The 25,518-nt window shown below is 35.6% G+C and overlaps 2 protein-coding genes across 6 annotated transcripts in view; one reads left to right on the forward strand and one right to left on the reverse strand.

The window, feature by feature from the left end:
• Cyp2r1 (cytochrome P450 family 2 subfamily R member 1) overlaps nt 1-25,518 on the forward strand; it is a 700,872-nt gene that overhangs the window by 18,813 nt on the left and 656,541 nt on the right. The window lies entirely within an intron of this gene.
• The window catches only part of Pde3b (phosphodiesterase 3B), a 141,033-nt gene continuing 124,649 nt past the window's right edge, over nt 9,135-25,518 (reverse strand). The window contains exons 12-17 of the mRNA XM_050143153.1: nt 23,979-24,092; nt 19,928-20,127; nt 16,410-16,613; nt 14,726-14,887; nt 12,089-12,338; nt 9,135-10,992 (exon numbers count right to left, since the gene is read on the reverse strand). Coding sequence (XP_049999110.1) covers nt 10,778-10,992; nt 12,089-12,338; nt 14,726-14,887; nt 16,410-16,613; nt 19,928-20,127; nt 23,979-24,092 — 1,145 coding nt within the window. The 3' untranslated portion in view covers nt 9,135-10,777. The remainder of the gene's footprint in view (nt 10,993-12,088; nt 12,339-14,725; nt 14,888-16,409; nt 16,614-19,927; nt 20,128-23,978; nt 24,093-25,518) is intronic.

A 25,518-nucleotide genomic window follows, 5' to 3' on the forward strand; every position in this document is an offset into this window, starting at 1 on the left:
CAGGATAGCCAAAACAATCTTATACAATAAAGGAACGTCTGGAGGCATTACCATCCCTGACTTCAAACTCTATTACAGAGCTACAGTATTGAAAACAGCTTGGTATTGGCATAAAAACAGAGAAGTCAACCAATGGAACCGTATAGAAGACCCTGCTTACATTTTTCTTATACCCAATTATTTGTACAATTTAGTCCATGTAGGTGTTTATCAGATAATGTTAACTCAACCATCTGGAATTACTGATAAAATAATAAATTTTATAAAATATAAATGAATGCAAATCACTATGGAATCCATAATAGAAAATATCCATTTGGGCAAATATACTAACAGATATATTGGGACTATGCAGTGACTAATGGTTTCTCACTAGTCATAACCTACTAATTAGGATGTTGAAAACCTAACTTTTGATTCAACTTATAGCAACTGAGCATGGTTATTTCTTTTTACATGCTATCAAAGTAATCCTAATTTCAGAAAGTGTAATGACATTGAAAAGACAGAAGGTGAGTGAACAAACTGTGAACAGGGTCATCCATTGACAGCCTAGGTGGATTTGAGAGCATGTGTATGTTCATAGGATAGTCATGGAGAAAATACAGCACATACAAGAAGGCTAGACAAGGAGAGAAAAGGCAAAAAGAAACCAAGCTGTGAAATGCAGAGAATTCTTGATGGTTAAAAGCACTTGATGTTCTTGCAGAGGACCCAAATTCAGTTCTCAGCACCCACATGGCAGCTCACAACCCCCTGTAACTCCAGTTCTGATGCCTCTGGCTTCAGCAGGCACCCACTCTCATGTGCACATAACCACACAGCACATTGGGGGTGGGGTTCGAGAATGAATTAAAAGTAAACCTTTTAAAGAAAACCAAGCTGGCAGATTCCTCAGGCAAATAAATGAACAAAATAAAGTAACAGCCTTACTCTTCTTTTCCTTGCATTTTGTCCATGTGCAAAATATGCTCCCAGTGTGTACTATGCTTAGAAGATACTACTGCTTCCATATGTATATGGTATTGCTGCCCTCAACTAGACATATGTATATGATATTTGTGGCCATTTAATTTAATCTGATCTACAAACTAAAATCCTATTTCACTCACGCTGGAGATCTGTGTATTTCCCTAAAAATGGGAACTGGGAAAGGACATTTCATACTCATCAAAGGAAAAATTCACCAAGATGATCTCAATTGTTTAACATCTATGCCCCCAAACACAAGTGCACCCACATATATATTTCTTATAGTAATAAAAGAAATATTACTAAAGATTAAATCATATATCAAACTTCACACATTAGTAATGGGGGACTTTAATACCCCCACTGTTATCAATGGACAAAAACAGAGAAATAATGGGGCTAACATATATTCTGAATCAAATGAACATAGCATACCTACAGAACATTTCACCCAAACACAAAGGAATGTACTTTCGTCTCAGCACCTCAAAAAACAAACTCCAAAATTGACCACATACTCAGTCACAAAGCAAGTCTCAACAAATACAAGAAAATTGAAATATTTCCTATATCCTATAAGACCACCACAGATTAAAGCTGGATTTCAACAAGAAACAGCTTACAAACTATGGAAACTGAAAAACTCCCTATTGAACTGGATCAAGGGAGAAATAAATTAAAGACTTCTTAGCATTCAGTGACATTCAATGCACAACACACCCAAACTTATGGGACATAAAGTGGTGCTAAGAGGAAAGTTCATAGCACTAAGTGACTTCATAAAAAAATTGGCAAGATCTCATACTAGCAACTTAATAGCACACTTGAAAGCACTAGAACAAAAAGAAGCAAGCACACCCAAGAGAACAGTTGGCAGGAAATGACTGAAATCAATAAAACAGAAAACAAAGAGAACAATACAAAGAATCAACAAAACAAAGAGTCAGTTCTTTAAAAGAATCAAGATAGACAAATCCTTATCCAAACTAAGAGACAGAGATAGAATATCCAAAATTGACAAATCAGAAACAAAAAGGGGGATTTAGGGGCTGGAGAGATGGCTCAGTGGTTAAGAGCATTGCCTGCTCTTCCAAAGGTCCTGATTTCAATTCCCAGCAACCACATGGTGGCTCACAACCATCTGTAATGAGATCTGGTGCCCTCTTCTGGCCTGCAGACGTACACACAGACAGAATATTGTATACATAATAAATAAATAAATATTAAAAAAAAGGGGGGATATAGCATCAAACAAAGAAGAAATCCAAGGAATCCTTAGGTCATACTTCAAAACCCTGTACTCCACAAAATTGGAAAATCTAAAATGAACAATTTTCTTGAGAGATACCACTCACCAAAGTTAAAATCAAGATCAGATAAACAATTTTAATAGAACTATAACCCCTAAGAGAATAGAAGCAGTCATTAAAGTCTTCCAACCCCCTCAAAAAAGAAAAAGAAAAAGCCCACCTAGCCAGATGGTTTTAGCACAGAATTTAGACCACTGTCAATATTCATCAAATTATTTCACAAAATAGACACAGAAGAAACAATGTCAAATTCATTTTATGAGGCCATAATCAATCACTCTGATACCTAAATGACACAAAAACTCAAACAATGAGAATTACAGACATATTTCCCTCATGACTACTGATGTAAGAATACTCAATAAAATACACACAAAGCAAATTCAAGAACACATCAAAAAGATTATACACCACGACCAAATAGGCTTTAACTCATAGATACAGGGATGGTTCAACATATGAAAATCTGTCAATATAATCCACCATATAGACAGACTGAAAGAAAAAAAAACACATGATCATCTCATCAGATATTGAAAAAGTCTTTGACAAAAATCTGACACCCCTTCATGATAAAAGTCTTGGAGAGATCTGGTATACAAGGGACTGTCCAGGCAACAAGATGTCTCTGTCATTTCTAGAACTTTGGAAGTTGCTTACAATGCACTTCTTGTTTACTTAGGTTATATTATATCCTTCTGGAATTTTTGATGGAATTAAAGACAGATAGTTATAGTTATACTTTTTCTTAGTTATGATAAAAGATAAATTAGATATAAAACCTTAGACTCACAAAAATAGGCTAGATATAGAGTATTTTACTTAATTTACCAAATGCAATGGATTAAATATTATTAAGTATAATTCTTGCTTGATAACTGTTTTGTATATATAATTTTACTTTGTTAAAGTTGAAACCTTCCTTTTTAATTAGACAGAAAGGGGGAGATGGTGTGGGATGTCCTTCTGTATATGTGTTGCTCTTATTGGTTGATGACTAAAGTTAAGTGGGAAATCCTAACAGAGATAGCAGGAGAGAGTAGGCAGAGTCAGGGAATATGCCATGTAGTCACCAAAGGAGAAAGATGCCAGAACATTACCAATAAGCCACGGCCTTGTAGTGATTAATAGATTAATAGAAATGGGTTAATTTAAGGTGGAAAAGATAACTAGGAATATGTATGAGCCATTGGTCAAACAGTGTTGTAATTAATATAGTTTCTGTGTGATTATTCAGTTCTGGACAGCTGGAAAACAAAAGTGTAGTCTCTGTTTACAACTCCACATGCAAACATATACACATCAACAGGTGGACACATGGAATATAGAAGAATAATATTTCATCAGGAGCAAGGTGGATCTAGTGAGTATTTATCAAGTTCCATACAGTCTTTACAAGTGCCTTGTAAAGGTCTTGAGAATTAAACATATAGTATACCAAAATTAAACTTCACTAAGTTCCAAATATACAAATAGTAGGTATACTATTTTCTGAAAGTGATACAATGTAAAGGTGGGTTTTAATATCAAAATAAAACTAGAAAACAAAATTTTCCTCAAATCCTAAATTTTTGTTGTAAAATAACCTTTGGTAAAAGAGGAAAAATAAAAATGTGAGTGCTTAAAACAATTTAAACTCTCCATATAAGAATCTATACAATACATTTAAGGCAATATTCCAGGGAAAGAATACCAAAGCACCTATTTCAATAAAAACTGAAATGTTGTAAATAAACCATCCCAATTTTAAAAGTAGAAAATAAACAAAAACATAGTTAAAGTTAAAAAACCCTAATAACCTATAAATAAGTTACCACTTTTAGGCAGGCAGGAATTAATGTTAGGCAACAGAGAAATAAAACTAATAAATATTTTCCACCTTAAAAGTTTAGATCAAGTGTCATCAAATTTTTCCGAATCTGGCCTGCCATCTACTTCACATGGGTCATAAGCTAAAAATGGTTCTACACTAAGTGGGTGAGGAGTAAGATTTTGTGATACTTGAGACTTTTATTACCTTCAAATCATGTCCAAACTTCATATTGAAATACAGAAACATTTTTCATGTTTAGTTTTTGTATTTTAAATGTGTAATTGTGAACAAATCCATATGCGATGTGCTCATCTGATGGAGGTGGGTCTTGTATCTATATGATGCTTTCATTGGTTAATTAATGAAGAAACTGCTTGGTCTTTGATAGGACAAAAAATTAGGTAGGTGAGTAAACAGAACAGAATTCTGGGAGAAAAAAAGGCGAGTCAGGCAGTCGCCATGACTCTCCCACTCCAGACAGACACAGGTTAAGATCTTTCCTGGTAAGCCAGCTCGTGGTGCTACACAGAATATTAAAAATGGGTTAGATCAATATGTAAGAGCTAGCCAATAAGAGGCTAGAACTAATGGGCCAAGCAGTGTTTAAAAGAATACAATTTGTGTGTTGTTATTTCAGGTGTAAAGCTAGCTGGGTGGCGGGACACAGCCCGCTGCTGCTCCTTACTACACTCATCCACTGTCACTGAGCACTCCACAAATCACAGCGACAGTTATAAGTTTGCAGCATTTCTAGTGCTATGCATATTTATAAACAGCACTTCATTTTACTTTCAGATTTAATTTTATATTACCAATCACACTCAGCAAGTCAAACAAAATCACCAATTCTAAATGACAAGCTTTTAAGGCACAGTTGTGTGTGGATTATTTTGTTAACAAAATAAAGTGATAAGGGATTATGTTTATTAGGTAATGTATACCTCTACTAACAAAGAGTGTCTTAGTGATCACTAGAGCAATCAATTCTCATAACATTCCTGACATGTGAGCAACAATCATACTAGGATTTCTACAAAGAAAATTAAGATGAAACAAAAGTAAATTTGTTTGCTAAGCCAAAAAGTCCTTCACAACTGTGAGTTAATTAAGAATTACATTATATTAAATTGTAGCAGTCAATGAATGTGTCCAAAATGAAAAGACTGTAACACACTTTCAGTGAAAACTATGACTAGAAATGTTGACACTAGGAGCAGTATCAAGTCACTCCACACACAAGAGATCCTCATCTGAGTCTGGTCAAAGCCTATTGTCAGGAAAGTCAAGAATTCTAGCACGAGAATGTTTACTGCAAAAAAGACCAACACAGAGATACTTTCTTGTATATGATTTGTTAAAGATTGTTTTATGTATACTGTATTCTGCCTGCATGCCAGAAGAGGTCACCAGATCTCATTATAGATGGTTGTCAGTTACCATGTGGTTGCTGGAATTGAACTTAGGACCTCTGGTAGAGCAGTCAGCGCTCTTAACCTCTGAGCCATCTCTCCAGCCCTAGATTCACTGTTTTAATTATGTGTCTTTGTGGGAGTGTGTTTGTGTGCTCAAGAGGCCAGATGACAATACTAGAAATCCTGAAACTGGAGTTACAGGTAGTGTGAGCTGCTCAGTGTCAGTACAGGGAACTGAACTCAGATCTTCTCCAAGAACAGTACAAACTCCTGCCAAGTCATCTCTTCCTCAGACCCTATATATTATCCAAATAACAATGAACCATTCTTAAGGTATAGCTGTATAAGAAGTTTTTCTTTTACCAGCTGCAAAATTACTTTCTTGGGAATCTTACAAGAAATCCCATTTATAGTAAAGGATGTGACTTAAATTCTGTGTAATCCTTACAATCCCTGGTTTTTATCTTATTAGATAATAAATCCATCCAAAGGACTTCCAGGGCGACCTTATAATCCCATTTGTAAGGGGGGGGGCTTCTAAACAACACTTTTAGATGTAACATGAAAACAACTGTAATAATATACATGACATCTCCTAGGACACTCAAGCATGAATCTTCCTTGGGAAGCCATTCACATTGATATCTTATCCTTCCTCTGAGTTGGGTGTCTTTCAATTAATCCCAGTGCTTAAATCCATTTTTAAAATCTCTAATAAACACCAACCCTTCTGCGTACTGGCTCATTCTGAAATTCTTTTCTGCAGTCAAGCCAAGAATCTGGCTTTACTTGAGCGGATACTTTATGGAGGGTACTTCTCAGGCTGCTGATGGCTGTTTTGGGCTGTCTTGTATGTACTATACTGCCATAAACACCAAAGAACTCCTGGAGAGAATATTTTCAAAGATGGACAACCCACTACTTCAGCACAACCTGGTAAAATATGTAAAACTCAGAATAACATTTTTCTCAGAACAGCCCTGTGATGGGAAGGTACATTATTTAATCTCTCATAATATCACCACCTTGTTGTATCTCCAACATGTGGTATTCTGGCATATGTCCCATGACAGCAACAAAACTCCTTTTGCAAACAACGTAAGTGATGCCATTCTTGATAAAATCAAAACATTTTCATATTATTATGATGATTTTATCTTCAGGCAGCATGTAACATACATTACTCATCATGCTTTAGAAAAATTGAGACATGGTCTCACACTATAGCCCAGGCTGGCCTCAAGTTTTCTTTTTCAACATTGTGTGTGTGTTTGTACATATAGAGCTCAGAAGAGAAGTTGTGGGAGTTCTCTTCTTCCACTGTGTGTGTTCTGGGGATCAGGTACAGTTCCTCAGGCTTGGGGGCAAGGATTCTTACCTGCAGAGTCTTCTCACCAGCCCTGAGGTTTCCTTCTTGAAAGATCCATTTACTTGGACTTCTGATTGTACCCTTTCTTCTTTTTCTACTTTCTCTTAGAAGTCTCCTTCTCTATGTAGTTGTGTCAGTTCTGAACCCAGTCTTATTACTCTTCGTATTCTGACTCCACCTTGTGGTTGTCATTATCAAGTGAATCCAGATATTATTAGCCCTTATCTCTCTTCTGAACTCACTGAACTACACCAGAATTTATCAAGCCCTTCTACCTCCATTTCAATCTGAATTAATCTGTTTGCCCTCAACTGCATCCAAAATCTACTCTTTCTCAGTCTCAGACCGAGTTTCCAAATCAGAAATCTGCCACCCTCCTTGATACCAAATTCAATTAATCACCAAAGAAATTGATTCTGTGTCTTAAATCTCAAGGCCATTAATTTCTCTTTTACTCTACAACCTATCCTAGTCAAAACCCACAAGGTCTCCCTGTCTCTAAATCTTGTTCTTCCACTCTGTCAAAAGCAAAAATTAGAACTGTCAAAGGAAAATATATATATATAACAAATTCAGTTACAGATCTCATAGGTTTTTATCAGTCAAATATAAAGCAAAGTACCCTTGAGTCTAGAAAATATCCAAAGCGCTCTCTTACTAGACTATGTGGCACAACAATGGAGTTTTTGTATGGTGGGAATAAGGAAAGAGAACAATTGAAAAAGCATTGATTAACATAGGGTTAGTTTTTCCTTTTGTTTTGTTCTAGGTGTAAACACAGGAGACTTCCTTCGGTGCTCAATTCACTAAGACTAAAATCTGTTTTTCAGTAAAATAGATGTTGGGACTCTACTCTCTTGAAGTGTCAGTCTGATTATATAGCATTGACAAGTTTTGGCTTTGTCTTGACTGTTGGGACTGAGGGTAGAAGCTGAAACCGAACAATGATCACTCACAATTTTTTAACAATTCAAAATAGTGTGATAATGATCCCCATATTAAAAATTATTTCATTCAGATAAAAAATCCTCTGTTTCCTATTTCCTTAAGAGTGAAACTTAAGTGCCACACCATGCTTTAGAAGAGACTCTGTTAACCACCCTCTCTCATTAATCAGTCCCTCCTCTTCCCTCTACTCCACTCAGCATAAAACTCTCGGCTTGTCCAATGTGAAGATGATTTCCCCTATTCTGGCCTCTGTGGTTGTTTCTCTTCTACTCCAATCACATCAAAACGAACTGAATTCTTTGGTGCTCAGTGTAAAACATTCCCTTCCCCAGAGAACCACTTCATCCTGACCTACCTGTCTCTGCTAACCCACAAGCACTTCGGAGCTGTTCACAGTGGTCCAGCAATTATAATAAAGGAGCCAATTGGCCCTACTTATCTCTTTTGTAAAGTTTGTTTCTAGGAGTTATAATTCAGAGAGAGAATTTTTGATTACTTAAGTAATGCCAGACTCTTGTAAAAAATAAGCAGATAAGGCCAACAGCAAGGGGAAAAAGTCGGTAAGAGTAGCTGGAAACAGCTTTCAAACAATCAAATAAATAATAATGACAAAAATAGGTTTCTATGGAGAAAAAAAATGTGTCAGAAAGCACATAGATATTTCAGTTTTATATTTATAACAATAATTTACAGTAGCAGATTTGTGATAAAATCCTAATAAAAATTAATCTGATCCTACAGCAAGCAAAATAAGAACTATGAAATGGAGGTACTGTAGAACAGCAGAGTAATCACACAGCAGACGAGCGGCCCTGGGTTCCATCCTCAGCATACCCCACACAAGATTTATAAGGCTTATGACAATTCCTCAAGTAGGACTCCACCTAGCAGGAGCATATATATTTTTTAATATATTGTCACATTAATGACTTTCAATCATAATGTTTAAAATTTTTACATGGGTAATTTTAATAATTTTAATTTTGGGGGGATGTTTTGATTTAGTTTACTAAGCAAGGATTATTAAATAATTTAAGAATTATTTTCAAATGAGTTTCTAGTAACATTTTTAGTAAAAGTAAAATGTGCTTTTTTTCAAGACAGAATTTAAAACTAAATTATTCCAATAAAAAATGTTAGTAACAATATTTAGAGATTTGTTTCTCATAACACATGCCTGTACAAGTATGAACTTAAACACACATGTATACTGTTTTCTGTAAGAAAGAAAGCAACAGAATAAATAAATCTGCATAGGATATAAAATATATTTTCGAGAAATATACGCACAGAATGTATACAAACGCAAATTCAATATATTATCAGTTAAAGTTTTATTACTCAGTAATATATGGTGGACCAATTTACAAATGTGGGTGTGGTAGTAAAAGTGACAGAAAGGAACTCAATACTCAACATGTTTAATAAATAAAGTGTAGTGATTCATTAAATATGATACCTGCAGGATCAAAAACCCCAGTACTCAATAGATCTTTAACTGCAGCCTTGTAGACAAACCAAATACCTTAGGTAGGCAGGAAACTCCAGCATCACACTCTATAGGAACTACTATGGAAATGACAGTTAACTATGCATCAAGTTGAATGGCTCCAAAATATTGTACAGTCTTCAAGAGTAATGAGAAATCAATTTGCCATTTTGGTATAATTTGGTTTCAATAATTTTTCACAACTAGGGCACATAGCCACACTCTAATGAGGTTATGTAAACATTATAAATGTGGTCTGTTTTCTTAGTAAGGTATTTATATGCATTTGTATGGAATTATTTATTGAACTATTTATAGAGTTTTTATGTAAAAATTAAGCTTGTATTCCCATCATTTACTTCATCTAAGAATCCAGTTTTCTGTGGAGCTCTAATATTATTACATAGTGATGAGTCATCTCTGTCGTGTTTTCTTGGAGAAATTAACCAAAAAAAATATCAGTTTTTCTATAAACAGACACCTAAGGCTATAAGACACCTAAGACACATATCTAAAGATAACCAATTATTTAGGCAATGTCTTTGATGGGACTGGTTTCATTTGATTTTGCATTAAGGCCCAAGATTATCTCCTTTCTCTTGGCTTTAATTAAAATGGTGCTCATTTTATGAAAGGTAACATCAATATTAGGAAAATGATTTTTTTCCTGGCAAATCTATGCCATGTTTATAATAACTAAATATTTAAAATTACTTATCCTGAGCAAAAATAAAAATAAGAACAGTTTTGACTAAAGAATGAAGTTCCTTCATTGTTAAACACCTTTAAAATTCAACCATGGAACAAAATCAGTAAGACTAGAATTCAGACTTCTGATGTCCACAGCAAACCTGAATACTTTAGGCAGAAGTAAAACACACAAGTAGATTATACACAACAATAAAAAGCATCAGAAATTGATGCACCTGGATTTTGTTAAGTATAACAAAGGTCCTCAGTCCTTCATGGATGAAGCTGGGAGAACCATATTGAACAGTGTACTGCCATGAGCAGAAATCACTCAGAAAGGCCACAATAAATTCCTTTTTGTATTAGGCAGAGGTTTGTTTTCTCGACCCCAAAACAAAGACATAAAAGATATATTTGGAAATACAAGATGAATCCTGTTTTCATAAAAAGCGTTATGGCCACTTCGAAAGCTGAAGTCTCTTGAATTTCCCATTTTAGCCTTCCCTCGCCATGAAAAATAAAGAGCTGACTGCCCAGCAAAGCAGCATCATGACAAACTGTTTACACCCAGTGAAGGCTTGGAGGAAAGGCTCTGCAACACGTCAGCTGCAGCCAACTCTAGTTTGTGATGAAAGTGCTTAGGAGTGAGAACTGCCAGGGCAGCAAGGATTCTCTCACAGTATTAAGGCCTGTCCACATGGGAGTGGTCAGTTAAGAACCAGCGCAGGGAGCATTAGGCACAGGACCCCAGGCTTCTTCAGCACAAGCTTTCTTCTATTCAAACATTTGTTCTTCCTCTTCATCTGCTTCTTCAATGACCTGAATCTCATCTGCTTGAGGTAAGGAGGTACTCTCCACCTGCAGTTTGTTCCCCTCAGCTTTACGCCTTTCTTCTTCTTCTATGATCTCCTTCCATATCTTGTGGTTTTCAGTGAGGTGGTGCATTAGCTGACAAAATATCCGCCGCCTGCCTTTCCTTCTCTGTGGTTCTGTGAAATTGAAAACAGACATTTATATCAAAGCAAATAAAATCCAATCGCTCATTCAATAAATGCCTAAGAGTCCACTCTAGTCTAAGTAGTTATGAAAGCTCTAAGACTATAAATGTGAAGAGTAAGAAAAACATTATCCACACTGTGGAGCTCACGTGCTAACAGAACAGCACAAACAAAGCTCTGAGTGACAGTAGTTGTTCGTATAGAAACTAACAGATGACATCCAGAGAATCCTGGGTCGGAGGGAAGTAGAGTGCTGAAATCAAAGATGAAAATCCTAACAATCCAAAGTTAAAATTCAAGTTTGTAATGTTTTAATGCAGTAAACTAAAAGTAATTACTAGTATTCCGGTGAATATTATTTATTCTGAAAAAACAGTCAACTAACCTCAAGTTGGCATAAGGTTATTCTCTACTATACTATCCCTAAACACAAGACATTTATTCTAAAGTGGGGAGAGCACTGCTGAAGAGCACTGGGTGGAGGACAGCATCTACAGACAAGTACCTCCAATAGGTAAAAACACAACTCTCATTGTGTTATAGTTCTGATTCTTAGTATACTAGGAAAAAGTGTCCAGTAGATGTAATTTAAATCTTACTTGAAAATAAACATGAAGTGACATTTCATTAAGTTTCAAAGACAATTTTTTAAAAACTTTCCACTAATGGTCTTTTTCAGAAAAATATGTTGCTATATGACTCATTCTTAATATCAAAACCTTGGTTCTTCTCTCAGAGCCAGGAGCTTATTCTTTGCTCCCCACTGTTTTGATTCGTTGAAGTGGTGCTCCCCAGCTGTTCAGATGCTCCAAGAGAATGGGATGAGGAGTCTAATTGCTAGGACTCAGATGATCAGATGAGCAGCTGCTGGAGGACAGCATCTTGAGAAATGCTGCTTTCATTAATTAAGAGGCCCCATTGTGCTATAGAAGTAGCACATGGCAGTTATCCAAAGCATGACTACTGAATTTGAACACTCTAACAGAAGTTAACATATCTGTACCTAAGATGCAGAAATCTAAATCCAAATTAAAGAACATTTGTAGTTAATAGCATTAAAGAAAATATAGTTTCCTTTCATTCTTACTGGGATTTAGATTGTCTTCTGTTTCTTCATCATCTGAATCTAATTCTTCACCATCATCATCATCACTTTCTGTATCATCATCCTCTTCTGCTTGTATCCACTGACCAGGCAGCAAGCCAGCAGCATCATAGGAGTTGCACAGGGGGCCCACAATGTGAGTGATAAAAGATTCTTGGAGTTTTGCTAGTTGAGGAGAAGAACGATCCATAAAGGGACTAATAGGTAGACCAAGGGTTGCTTCTTCATCTCCCTGAGCATTTCAAAAAGAAAATTACATTTAACTACCAAAAATACAACAATTAAAGTGTACTGTTAAAATTATCTTGGGTTTTTCTTTTCTTTCTTTTTGATGCTTTGAGACAGAGTCTCTCTACATATCTCTGGCTGTCTGGGACCTCACTCTGTAGATCAGGCTGGCCTTGAACTCACAAAGATCTGCCTGCCTCTACCTCCCAAATGCTGGGATTAAAGGTGTGCACTACCACACCCAGAATCTTGAGGTTTTAAAAACACAGTCTACATCAAAATAATCTTTACACAAAACACTAATGACTGTGATTATTGTTAGGATGGAGTATGGCTTGATGGGCACATGTTTAACAGGGGTTCCTGAGACTTAAACAACTACCAGCACAGGAAAAAAACGTTATTTTGTCTTTTCTCCATTTGAGAAATTTTAAACAAATTTGTATTCTGATATTCTGTTTATAGAAATTAGAATAACTGATATTCAGTTAACACGGAAGATATATATATTTTAAAATAAATACTAACAATTTTACTATCAACCTGCAACATTCTATATCAACAATTAATAGTTTATAGCTAATATATTAAAGCTAAATTATTTGATTTGGAGTGACTATATTTACTTAATTTATGACTATATTTACTTATATTACTATATGTAATATATATGCAATATATCCTATCACATGATATATAATATGTAACACATTACATATTAACTTATGACTATATAATCATATTATATAATATCAAGTACTATATGTAATATAATATATTCTATATAACATATTAATATGACTATTTACTTATATTACTATATTTATGGCTATATTTACTTAATGACTATATTTACTTAATTTAAGATTATACTGTAATTTGCATATTTCTATTCCCAGTCTCAATAACAGGTTACACAGTATGGTATTATATAACTCTAAGTGTAGGTAAAAGACATTGTACCTTTTATGATACAGCATGGAGTCAGTATGCATGATCAGACAGACTCAGTTTCATTACTCCTACTTTCTTACACACAGAAGCTCTAACTGTATAAATATCTTCAATATTCATGGCTATCAGGGTCAAGGACTCCAAATAAATAGAGGTATAAGTGGCTGGTATTTGATATTTTCAAGATAATGAAACATGAAGCTTGCAGGAAAATCAGCTTTCACCTACATTATGGGGAACAACCCACCCGCAAACAGCACAGATTCTGCAAATGGGTAAAAATCTTTTAAAGTCAAGATTTTAAAAGATATAAAAAAATAGCACGTTTATATTCAAGTCTTTGAAAACAGCTCAGTATCTATTTTGAACTCACTTCTATCCTTTATTTTCTGTCAGGTTTTGTCCCATGGATGCTTCCAATGCAAAGACAGCCTTTCTATAACAGACTTGAAAGTGTCTTTAGATAGTTAAATATGTTCTGAAAAGACTATAAAATAACTTAAAAAAAAACTACTTCATTTGATCCTTCCCCAATCCCTTCCAGAAGCCATAAACCGTGAAGAGTTATGCTATATTTCAGCATCTTTATCAGTTTTTAAGAACTCTCTTCAATAGAGTCCTGTCTGGATTGCTTCTTTTGGGGCAGGGTTGTTACAGAAGCCTTCAGTGCCTTTCATTCTCAGTTTTCTGGACACCGGGAGTTTGACCATGCTCCTATGAGTAGATAGGCAACACAAACTGGACTTGGTGGGGTTTTTTGTTTGTTTTGTTTTTGGAGTGGCATAAGGTGGGAGGGTAACTTGGGAGGAATGAGAAGTGAGTGTAATCAGAATGTATTGTACAAAATTCCCAAATAATTAATAAAAATATTATTCTGAGGGGGAAAACTACTTCATTTGGAAATCAACTGTTTTAAGTTATAGATTCTCAGTTCGAAAATGACCTTGGAAACTGTAGTCTATCCTTATCTATTCGGCCAAGAGTACAGTCATCTTGTTCCAGGCAAGTAATAAGCTATACATTTTTGTTTGCTACTATAATATTAGCAGTAAAGGATAGAGAAATGGCTCAGTTGTTAAAAGCACCAGCTGCTCTTTCAGAGGACCTGAGTTCAAGTGTCAGCATCCACACGACAGCTCACAACTATCTGTAACTCCAATTCCACTGAATCTGAAGCCCTTTTCTGGCCTCTACAGGCACCAGGCACACACATGATGCACAGACATACATGCAGGCAAAATATCCATACACATAAAATAAAATAAAAAAATATTATCAGCAAAGGTAGAGTTGAGAAACCACAAAGAGCCAGGGTACACTCAACGTTTAATTCTTTCCGGACAACTCGTACACTTCCTGTAGCAACTGAAGCCCCCAAAGGTGCTTTCTTCATATGGCAGATCTTCAAAATCCCACCAATCTCATGTTTCATCTTACCTGTTCATAAAATTCATTCACGATGCCTTCTGTCCATCTCAAATGTAGATCCCGAGCTTTTGCTGGGCCGTTTATATCTGCGAGTTTGATGCACACCTGGCAGACTAAGAGGCGATCATTTTCACTGGTCCATTCTATACCATTACTATTTACATCATTGGCCTATTTTGGACAAAAGAGAATTTTTTCAGGTTCTGAGTCACAAGGAGTTTCCAATGTTTGTTTGTTCTTACCAATTACCATAAAATTGTTTCCTGGCCAAAGAACAGGAAGAAATTTCAGGAAATGCTTCCTTAAAATCAGAATCTGCTGTAACGTGGGCCTACTTTGTAAAATGTCCCACTGAAATAGTATTAAGATTTGGTTTCAAAGACAGTATAACTTTTTATTAAAAGATCAGCTTTGGTTTCATTATTTGTAATTATCACAGAGAAAAATGTATGTATGTGTATTAAATATATGTACACATGAATTTATAAATCATAAGAATTGTAACTATTTCTACTTTAAAGAAAGGCCATTTAAAAGAGCTAAGGAAAAATCAGTTCTTGCTTTGCCATGCAGATACAGCTCAAAAACACGAGTCTTAGAAACTTAACTCTAGCTGGTCAGCAGTAGCACACACCTTTAATCTCAGCACTTGGAAGACAGAGGCAAGCTGATCTCAGTGAGTTTGAGGCCAACCTGGACTACAGAGTGAGTTCCAGGACAGCCAGAAATGTTACATAGAGTAACCCTGTCTCAAAAATCAAAAGAAATAAAACAAAAGAAAGAAAAAGAAATACTCCATGGTCTAAAGCTTAAGTCACACGGATATTAATTCAGCATTTTACCTATTCAAATCCATTTCTTCCTCTATAAAGAAGTGATGGAGATGGTAATCTTTTCAAATACTGCCACAAGGATGAATAAACAGAGAGCCTGGCTGATAATAAAGGCTAAGTAAATATTAATTAACATTGTTTAGGTAGCTGAAATTATCCTTATTAGATAGGCAAATTTAGTATGCTTTTTATTTCCTCTTGGAAATAAAAATTGAGGAATCAGCAGTTTCCTGCTAGAGAAAATAGAGGGACAGGGCATAATTCTTTCAAAAGTAAAGCAATGGTCCTCAACCTTTTCTGCTTCAAGGGACTCACTGCCACTATCACTGCTGTCAGAGCAGTTTAGTGATTCCAGTTGGCACAGGGAGTATGAATTCCCTGAGGGGGGCGCTGTAAGCTGATCTTCCTCAATCCACAGCACAGTGACTACACACACATGGCAGTTTGGGGATGAGGAAATCCTTGTCAAACAGAAGAAAAGAGAAACTGCCCTTCAGCCAGGTCAGCAGTAGAAAATTCCTAATACAAAAGAAGCTTCTTAGAAATACAACTTTAATTTCATAAAATGTCTCACTTGGCACTGAGTAAACTCAACTTCTGTTATAAAAACTTTGGATATAATTAATTGGTTTGTTAATTTTTTTAAAAACTACAATAAAATTCATCTATTTGTCAAAAGAAAGCATAGCAAACACAGAATTTTAAGACATAGTGCTATAATAATAAAAACTCTTTATATCTGTTATTTATTCTTCATGTGTAATGTAATTCCAACTTAATATCAAAAAACACCTTTCATCTATAACACTAACAACAACAATTTCCCTTTTCAAAATCAGGCACTACTTTACATAACAAACCTTGGCGTTGAATTCAGCAAGGAAATCAAAATGTTTCTTGAGATCTGTGGCAAGGATTGCTTCTATGACTAAAAAACGAAAGCGTTTGAATTCCACATGATCAAGGTTAAGCAAAAAATTGTATTCTGGGCGAGAAAGATACAGATTCCAAGCTGATGCAGCATGATGATTTTCTAGAACAGATCTGTCATTGTATAAAACTGCCTAAAAAGAATTAAAAAAAAAAATGAGACAAGCATCTTACACATAGGAACTTTAATAACTCAATGTCAAAAACAGGTCAGAAGAGTGAGTACCTACCACAAACAAAGTGTGTTACCAGGATGTTAATATCTACGATGAAAGGTTGTAATGGTTTTACAAATAAGTAGAATGAAGTGCAATGAGGCTAGGGACACCTTTCCTTCTGATGTCAGATCTAAACTAAAAGACTGTTCTCAAATACTCTGCAATTATCATGCTTCCTCCTAAGTGATGGAAAGGTGCTTTTGAAGTAAACATTCAATTTATATCCATTGGGATATAAAACAGGGTTAGGGTACAGCTCTATTCTGTAGCCAACACAGAGTTAACTAAAGGGGAAGAAGTGGTCCAGGATAAGCCAGCGAGCCCTGTGTCTGAGGGTGTAATCTGCATTCCCTTCCTGACACATTTTCTAAGTAGTGAGAAATAAGCATAAAATAGGTAAGACTACAACTGGTTCAACAGTATGAGCTTGCTTTCCCCTACCCTCACAGCAGTGGAAAAAATACTAAGGGACATTCATAACCAGTAGGATATCGAATTTCTAAAGGTTCTACCATCTCTAAAAACTAAAACATTTTTAAAACTACTAAAGCAGTAATTATTATTATTATTATTTTTTAAAAGCCCATGTCAAGTTATGTTAAAGGTCAGGGATTAAGAAACAGAAACAAAACTCTGTGTTTTTCTGGTCCTTACTGCCTAATCAGAAAGGAAGACACAAAAACAGAGGGAACAGTACCATGTGAGACATACGTGAGCATGATTCCTATACCTGATATCTGAACATCAATGCCTAGATGTAAGCATACCTGCATGCTCATGTCATCATGTTACACAATGGAATGATCTAAGCTGTTGTGACCCACATAAAAGCCTTCCATCAATCTTCAGAGACTTCTAAGCATCATAAATCCCCCTAAAAAGATTTTACTCCAAAGACTCCATAGGGGACAACTTAACAGTGTTGAAAAATTCATGCTTAATTTAATGAAGATTGATAAGCTATCAAAATAGTTCCATCATATCAGAAAGAAGTAATGAAACTCCCAGGTAATTAATTAAAACACACACTATTCATGGATCAGTAAGATGGCTCAGCAGGTACAGTGTTAATTACACAAGCCTCATGATCTAATTCAATCCCTGGAGTGCACAGTTGGAAATCCCAAAATTTGTCCTCTATCCCCCACATGCACACCCTTTCCCCCCCCACATACACACAGTAACATTTTAACACACTGTTCAAGTATTTTCTGAAGCTAGTTAGCTGGCTTTAAAATCTCTCAGAGTCAGGGCAGTAAAATAAAAGTAAGTTTCCAGTTCCTTTACTATGCAAACTGTTCTTGGAAATTACTAAAGAGAAATAAAATGGAAGCAAAAACCAGAATCAGGAAGAGAATCTATATATAATCTCCATACTAGAAACTTTAAATACATTGGGACACTAAGAACAGGCTGAGGAAAGACCACGTCACCTGTTGTTATGAGAATGAATTGTGCTGTAAAGAGCCAAGTCTCTGACTGAGAAGAGACTCTGGGGATGTGACTGGGGTCTGTTTCCTAGCTAAGTGCCACCTACTACACTTCTGTATTGAGAACTGTTTAGTCTGAGTACTGAGGCCTATATTAATAACTCAATCTGTCCAGGCAGCTTCCTCCTACCTGGAGGTAAATTCAAGACTTAGGTCACTGAGCATGCCCTTGGAAAGGACTGCTGTATGCCAGTCGCCTGTCTTTTCACATGCTGTTTGCACTGACACAAGAGTTTTGCTTCACTACAGATTCCTCACCACAGGTCCAAAAGCAGTGTGACCACTGACCTTGTAAACTGCAAATATGTATCCCTGGGTAGGCAATTTCTCCCAAATAACACTTAAAAAGCAAACAAATATCAATAATCACATTTAAAGTCATCAGAATCTGACTATAGAAAACATGAGCCATGAATTAAGTCTCAATAGAGAAATAAATTATATGCTCCTCCTAACCCATCTTTCTATATCTATCTATCTGTCTGTCTGTCTGCCTGTCTATCTATATGTGTGTGTGTTACACACACACATCTACACCACTCAACTTTATATTAAAATAATTTATCCCCTACATTTAAAACCATTGGTCTGCTTGCTTGAAGAAGATAGGTAAAAAGATAAACAGAAAATGGCTACAAATGATGAAAGGCAAGAACTAAAGTTAAAACAGAATGCTAACATGAAGACAGAAAATTCATCAGAAACAGTAACAAGTTCCTATGTAAGGCATATGGTTAGAAACACACATACAACATTGCAGCAGTCTCCTACACCAACATCTCAAATCACATTAAATTCTTCGAAAGGCAGTATGTGTAGTTCCAAGACCTCATGTTTAAAGTTACTGCAGTACATTGTTCATGTTGGGAATTTATACTACTTGATTTAAACTGTGACATGATCCAAACAGAATTTGATACTTTATCAGCTATATTTCTTCCATACAAAATATTACACCAAAATAAATTAGTATAGATGGTTTTTTTTATCACATTTTGTATGTGCATATCTAAGTATGTGGGTTTGGGGACACATGTGCATGCCATGCACATGTGTGGAGGTCTGAGGCCAAGTTGTGGCACTTGTTTCTCTTTTTCTATCAGATGGGTAGGCACCTCAAAGATCAAACTCAGGTTGTCACGGCTGGTGGGAGGTGCCTTTATCTGGTAAGGCATCTCGCCAGCCCAAGGAAAAATTCTCAGTACACTAATAAATTTATAGATAAAAGACTGAAGGTCACAGTCTTAGGAGAAAGATGGGAAGAAGATAACCCTGAATGATATCCTTGGCCATTTTAACTTTAGCTATACCATAGACCAAGTGAGAAGGAAAAAGAGCTAGCCAGAGTGATTTGATAAAAGACAAACTGATTTTTCCAAATTCCTTTAGCATTCATCATCATGTGTTTTCATGAATTAATTACAATGAAGAGTCTAATGGTAACATGACTCACAGGAAGGATTGACTACAGAGAGATCTGCAATGGGAAATACAAATTCTCAGAATTATTCTTTTTTTTTTTAAATTTATTTATTATGTATACAATATTCTGTCTGCGTGTATGTCTCCAGGCCAGAAGAGGGCACCAGACCTCATTACATATGGTTGTGAGCCACCATGTGGTAGCTGGGAATTGAACTCAGGACCTTTGAAAGAGCAGGCAATGCTTTTAACCGCTGAGCCATCTATCTCTCCAGCCCCCCAGAATTATTCTTAAGCTTCTAAACATTTCTTTCCCACCTGAGGTGCATTTGTCGCCACTAGAAATGCATTTGTTCTTCCTGGGTGATCATAATCGTGCATGGCAGCTGCCACATACAAAGCCATCAGTTCTAAAGCAGGAATGTTTGAAGACAAGCAGCCATAACTCTCATCTGGAATAGAGCAACTCTTCGAAGAAATGTAAGCAATCTGTCCTGAACCAAGTCTACCATCGGAATCTGTATGACAAGAAGCAGCAAACCAGCATTAGGGTGTAACTTCCTGACAATTATGCTAAGGATGGAATTCCCCAAATCAGTACTAATTTGTTGAACTTAAATAGACACGGACGACTTAAAGAACCTACTTTTCCCATTGTTTATCTTGCAGGCCATTAGAGAACTCTGGTGCCCGGACGATGCTTTCTTGCTCAGGCTAATTAATTTGTAGAAACTCTAAATTTTCTAAACATTTATTTTTAAGGGCTAAATATAGTAGTCATACAGAATCCTAGCACCAAGAAGGGGAAGTAGACACAAGGTCCCACCCCTAACCAAAAAGACCAAGCAACTGATACCTTCTGGAAAAAGGAAAATCATTTTTCTCCAGTGGTGTGTCAGTGGCTGTATATCAGTCACACTTGAGGGCAGGCCCCATGCCCAAAGGTAGCTAACTAACACAAAACAGATTCTACATTTTGTTTTGTGTGTGTGTGTGTGTGTGTTGTTTTGCTATTTTTTGTCTAATTTTCTTTTTTAAGTTCTTTATTTTATTTTTTGTTGATGTTTTCCCAAATTTTTTTTTTTGAGAGAAGGCCGTAGGAGGAATTAGAGGAGGGGAAAGAAATTGATCAAAATATACTGAATGAAAAAATTAACAAAAATTTTAAATATAAATAATAGATATAGAAAAAGATCTAACAGGACAAAGCCGGAAAATAAAATTTGATTATAAAAACAATATAACATGTAGAAATTTAATAATCACTACACTAAGCTCCTCAACACAGACACTGCTTTTCAACTCTCATCCTCAAAAATTATTCCATATGCTGCCTTAATTACAATTTCTTTCCCTTCGTTTCCCTTCCACGGAGTTCTTTACAATGGAACAGAACAAAATGCCTGAACATGAAATGGCCTGAGACACTGAGAGCTGCTCAGGGAGCAGAAACAGCACATTCTCCCTCAGAGCGCTTCCAGTTCAGCACCTCACCTGCTGCCTCTTTTGTTTATTAGCCAAGCCTACATGTTCAGGCTATCATTTCTGCAAAATCATTTGAATAAATTACAAAATATAAAAGACACAGTAGAGAGCACATAAAACCAAAGATAAAAGTTATGAGACATCCTTGGTTGTCTTCGTCAGAAATAATGCTTGTCAAAGTCTAAATGACTTCTTAATCATAATTTGAGTCAATTATCACAATATTTTTAACATGACTTTAATACATTAATGATAATTTTAAAGTATTTATTATTTTCATACTGTTAATGTTTTAACTATATACTGAGTTTTAAAAAACTGTATTCTAACACTTCTAAAAACAATTGTAAAAACAAAATGAATATATGGACATGGATTATGTAGTAAGCAAACTGCTACTAAAAAGACTCTAATTATTAATATCAAGTCACTATCTTGAACATTTTCTTGTATTATATCCATTATAGGTTCCCTCTTAAGTTTTAAAAATCAAATGGCAAAACATATCCCTATTAAACTAAAAAATTGGTTAAAAATTCTAATGCCTTTACATGTCAGCACTTGGGCGTTCAGGGACCATCTTCGGTATATAGATACTGTGTTAATGTGAAAAATAAACAACAAAAATGTAAAAAGCAAAGTGAAATAAAAATTCAGTAATTGCCTAGAGCCCATAATATACCTTACTCCTACTATCTTTGTTGCTGTATTCCTAAGCCTACTGAATGATAACTGGGGTAGGTGGGGGGGGGCATTACAGACACACACATGACTGATAATGATCACAGGAAGACAGCACTTCATCCACTTAATTACTGAAAACCGCCACAGTAAATACCGTTAGGTAATTTTCTTTGTCAAGTTTCTCCAAAAATTAGGTTGTGTGAGTGTGTGTGTTATGCACGTGCATGTGTGCATGCATGCGTGTCTAGGTGTATTGTGTAAATAGAGAAGTGGTGGTTTGAAAGAAAATAGCCGTCAAAAGGGGGGTGGTACTATTAGGAGGTATGGCCTTGTTGAAGGAAGTGTGTCACAATAGGGGCGGGTATTGAGGTCTCTTTTTCTCCAGCTTCCCTCAGTGTGACAGTCAGTTGATATTCTGTTGCCTGCAAGATGTAGCACTCTCAGCTCCAGCACAATGTCTGCCTGCACACAACCATGTTCCCCATTATGATGATAATGGACTGAACCTCTGAAACTAAAAGCAAGCCACCCCAATTAAATGTTTTCTTCACAACAGTTGCAGTGGTCAGGATGTCTCTTCACAGTAATAGTAAACTCTAACTAAGACACCACAAAGCTAATATCCATCATTCAGTGCCCACTGAGTTCTATACACAAACCCCTAGAACTCCTTCCTTCTGGACAAATTTCTAATCTTTTTCTTTCTAAATCTGTTAGCCACTGACTAAAAATGAGTACAGATCCTTTCCTTTAAATGTCTCCCTTTCTAGACCAAGTGTACAAGACTTCTTGCTTAACACACTTTTCATTGGTAAATTTAAAAAATTCCCATTATCCAGTCAACAGACTCCCTTGTCTGAGCCTATAAAGCTCTACTCATCTACTTTCAGAAGGCACAGACTAAGATCCACCAGTAAGCCTGGCCTTTTGGTCCTCCTTCAGTTAGCTGGTACCAGAAACTTTCCCAGGAAGTCATAAGTATGAATAAAGGAAGCCGATCATCAGTGGGCACTAAGTACAATATGTTGTAACTTAGTTCCCATGATCAGTTTTCAAAATGCACCAAAATACAATAATAATCTAGGAACTATTACCAAAAGGAGAACAGCTATCTGAGGAAGATAGCTTGATTTTCAGTGGCCTACAGAGGCTCCAGAAAGGACAGCTATTTGTAAAAAAATACCATAAGCATTGATGGATTGGTCTGAAATGCAACTTATACAAGTGGAAAACTTTTCATATGGTTTTCATACTCTGGGTAGCACATAAAATCCACAGCTTTAAAGTATTGTGTCGTGTGTGTGTGTGTGTGTGTGTGTGTGTGTGTGTGTGAAGATTTAGTATTCAGATGTACTTAAATTTGCCATCAGAACTCAAAAGATCCCTATAGGTAAGATTTTCAAATTCATCAGCTATCCATCATTTTGCTGTGAAAATCTCAATAGGCGCTTAGAGCCCCTAACTCCCTAGAACCCTTGAAGCTGAACTATGAGCCATCCAACAGGAGTGTTGCAAGAACTGCAAGTGCTCTTAACTTCTGAGCTATCGCTCCAGCACCCACTCATTACTTATTATTAGTCAATAGGAGCTACTCAGCATTATCTCACCAATGTAACAGATAGGAATAAAATAGACCACAGAATGCGCAAATTTTGTATCCATACAAACTCTACTCTGGTACATGTAGCTTACTAGAGTATTTCACTCTTTTATAAGTTCAAATAAGAGATGAAGGCACTTTTTAATACATGGAGCTTATTTAAAGAATGATATTTATGATGAAAGACAGTATTAAGTTTTTGGGACTTAAATTGCAATGTTTGTGAATATTTTTAAGTATCACTTAAATGCTTCCTTTGGTTTGGTATTACTGTGCATTTTAAGCATATATAGTTGACCTGAAACAAAAAATATCAAAATATCCAATGGTTATTATTAATAATAACATTAAAATAATAATTGTTATATTGGTAGAATGGGAAAAAAGAACATGTTGCATATATTAGTTCTGGATCATAATCTAGTTCTTAAGATGATAACAGGTTAAAATTTTTGTCATGTAAAACACTGTAACTTACACAATCTTTTATGTGTTCCAAAGTTTACTTAAAGAAAAACTTTAGAGATTAAAGACTACTACATAAGACAGCTTGATTTATTTTTTCTAATTAAGTAATTAAAGATTTGTAGGAATAAGTACCTGCTTCGATTTCTGCTTCATGATTATCGTTGCTCTGTTGTAAGCCAGGAATTGGTCGTGTTGTCAGATACCAAACAGCATGTAGGACATCAGTGGCGTGTATACGATTATGATCTGAAATTACCAAAATACTTTATTATAGAATCATACTGATTAGGTTTGGCATAAGATGTTTGAAAAGTGAGAAAAATTCTAGTTATACTATATCCCAATGAGTAAGACATATTAAAGGAATTTTCCCTAATTATATTTTATTTTTAAGGTATCTCAGTACATTAAAAACTTTTTTTTTAAAAAAAAATGAGTGTTTTTAGATAAAATACAAAGACACATTAAAAGTCCAAAGAACAGAAAGGGAAGGCAAAAATTATTGAGATTTCTATTTCGTGGCTTTTACAACATATGGTATCTGGATTATGGAGACACAATATAGAAAAGTTTTAGGAACAGAAAAGATGGCCCAGTGGGTAAGAGCACTTCATGTAATCATGAAGATCTGAGTTCAGATCCCAGGCCCCAAGTGACAAGGTGGGCATAACTGTATGTGAACTATAATCCCAGTACTTTGGTGAGGGTGGGCGGCTAAGAAGAGAGGATTGTGAGACTTTGCCTAGTCTCCAGTAAGAGGCCCTGTCTGAAAGACAGTGACACAGAGGATACCCAAAGTCATCCTCTAGTCTCTTTGTGTACACACAGGCATGTTCACACACATAGAAAAAAATAGTTTTGCTCACTGAACAGTTATATAGTCTGCATACCTATTTTTTTTTTGCCAAAAACTGAGAAATAATCATCTCTTAGGTTTCTATAAAGATTAAATGAAAATTAAAGATTGAGTACCTCACATTAAACTATTAAGCAGTATTATTAGTTATGATAATTTAGGAAAAATTTACTAATCTGTTCATATGAAGAGAACTATAAAAAGGTCTAATACATAAAGATATACACATTTCCTAACATGTAATTCCAATCATATTCAGTATAAAATTAAGTCATTCCATAAGTCAGAACACAGTTTAAAATAAAAAATTATGGGTAATATTTTTAAATGAACAATTTTCTGAAATTGTTGTTTTAACGTTCCTTAATACTTAAAAATATAAGACTAAAAAAACTGATATACATGATTGTATACTGGGCTAAAGAAATGGTTCCATTCGTAAAATATTTCCTTTGCAACCACAAAGACCTGAGTTTGATCCCAAGATCTCAGATTTAAAAAAAAAAAAAAAAAAAAAAGCCAAGCTCTGTGGTACATACTTGCTAACCCGGTGCTGGAGTAGGCAGAGACAGAAAGATCCTTGGGACTCATTGGCCAGTGAGCATTGGCTAGTTGATGAGCTCCAGAGAAAAGTAGACCTCAGTCTGTCCTACACATGCATGTGCACACCCACAACACAAGTGCACATCCACACACATACATCCACACAAAATGATACGATACATACTATACAATATTTAAGTGAAGAAAACTGGATATAAATGAGTGTCAATATTATAATCCACTTTATGTATAATAAATTTATATGAAGGAAGG

This window comes from Alexandromys fortis, unplaced genomic scaffold (assembly GCF_014885135.2).
Source record: "Alexandromys fortis isolate MF-2015 unplaced genomic scaffold, M_Fortis_MF-2015_v1.1 scaffold_45, whole genome shotgun sequence".
NCBI classification, from domain to species: Eukaryota; Metazoa; Chordata; class Mammalia; order Rodentia; family Cricetidae; genus Alexandromys; species Alexandromys fortis.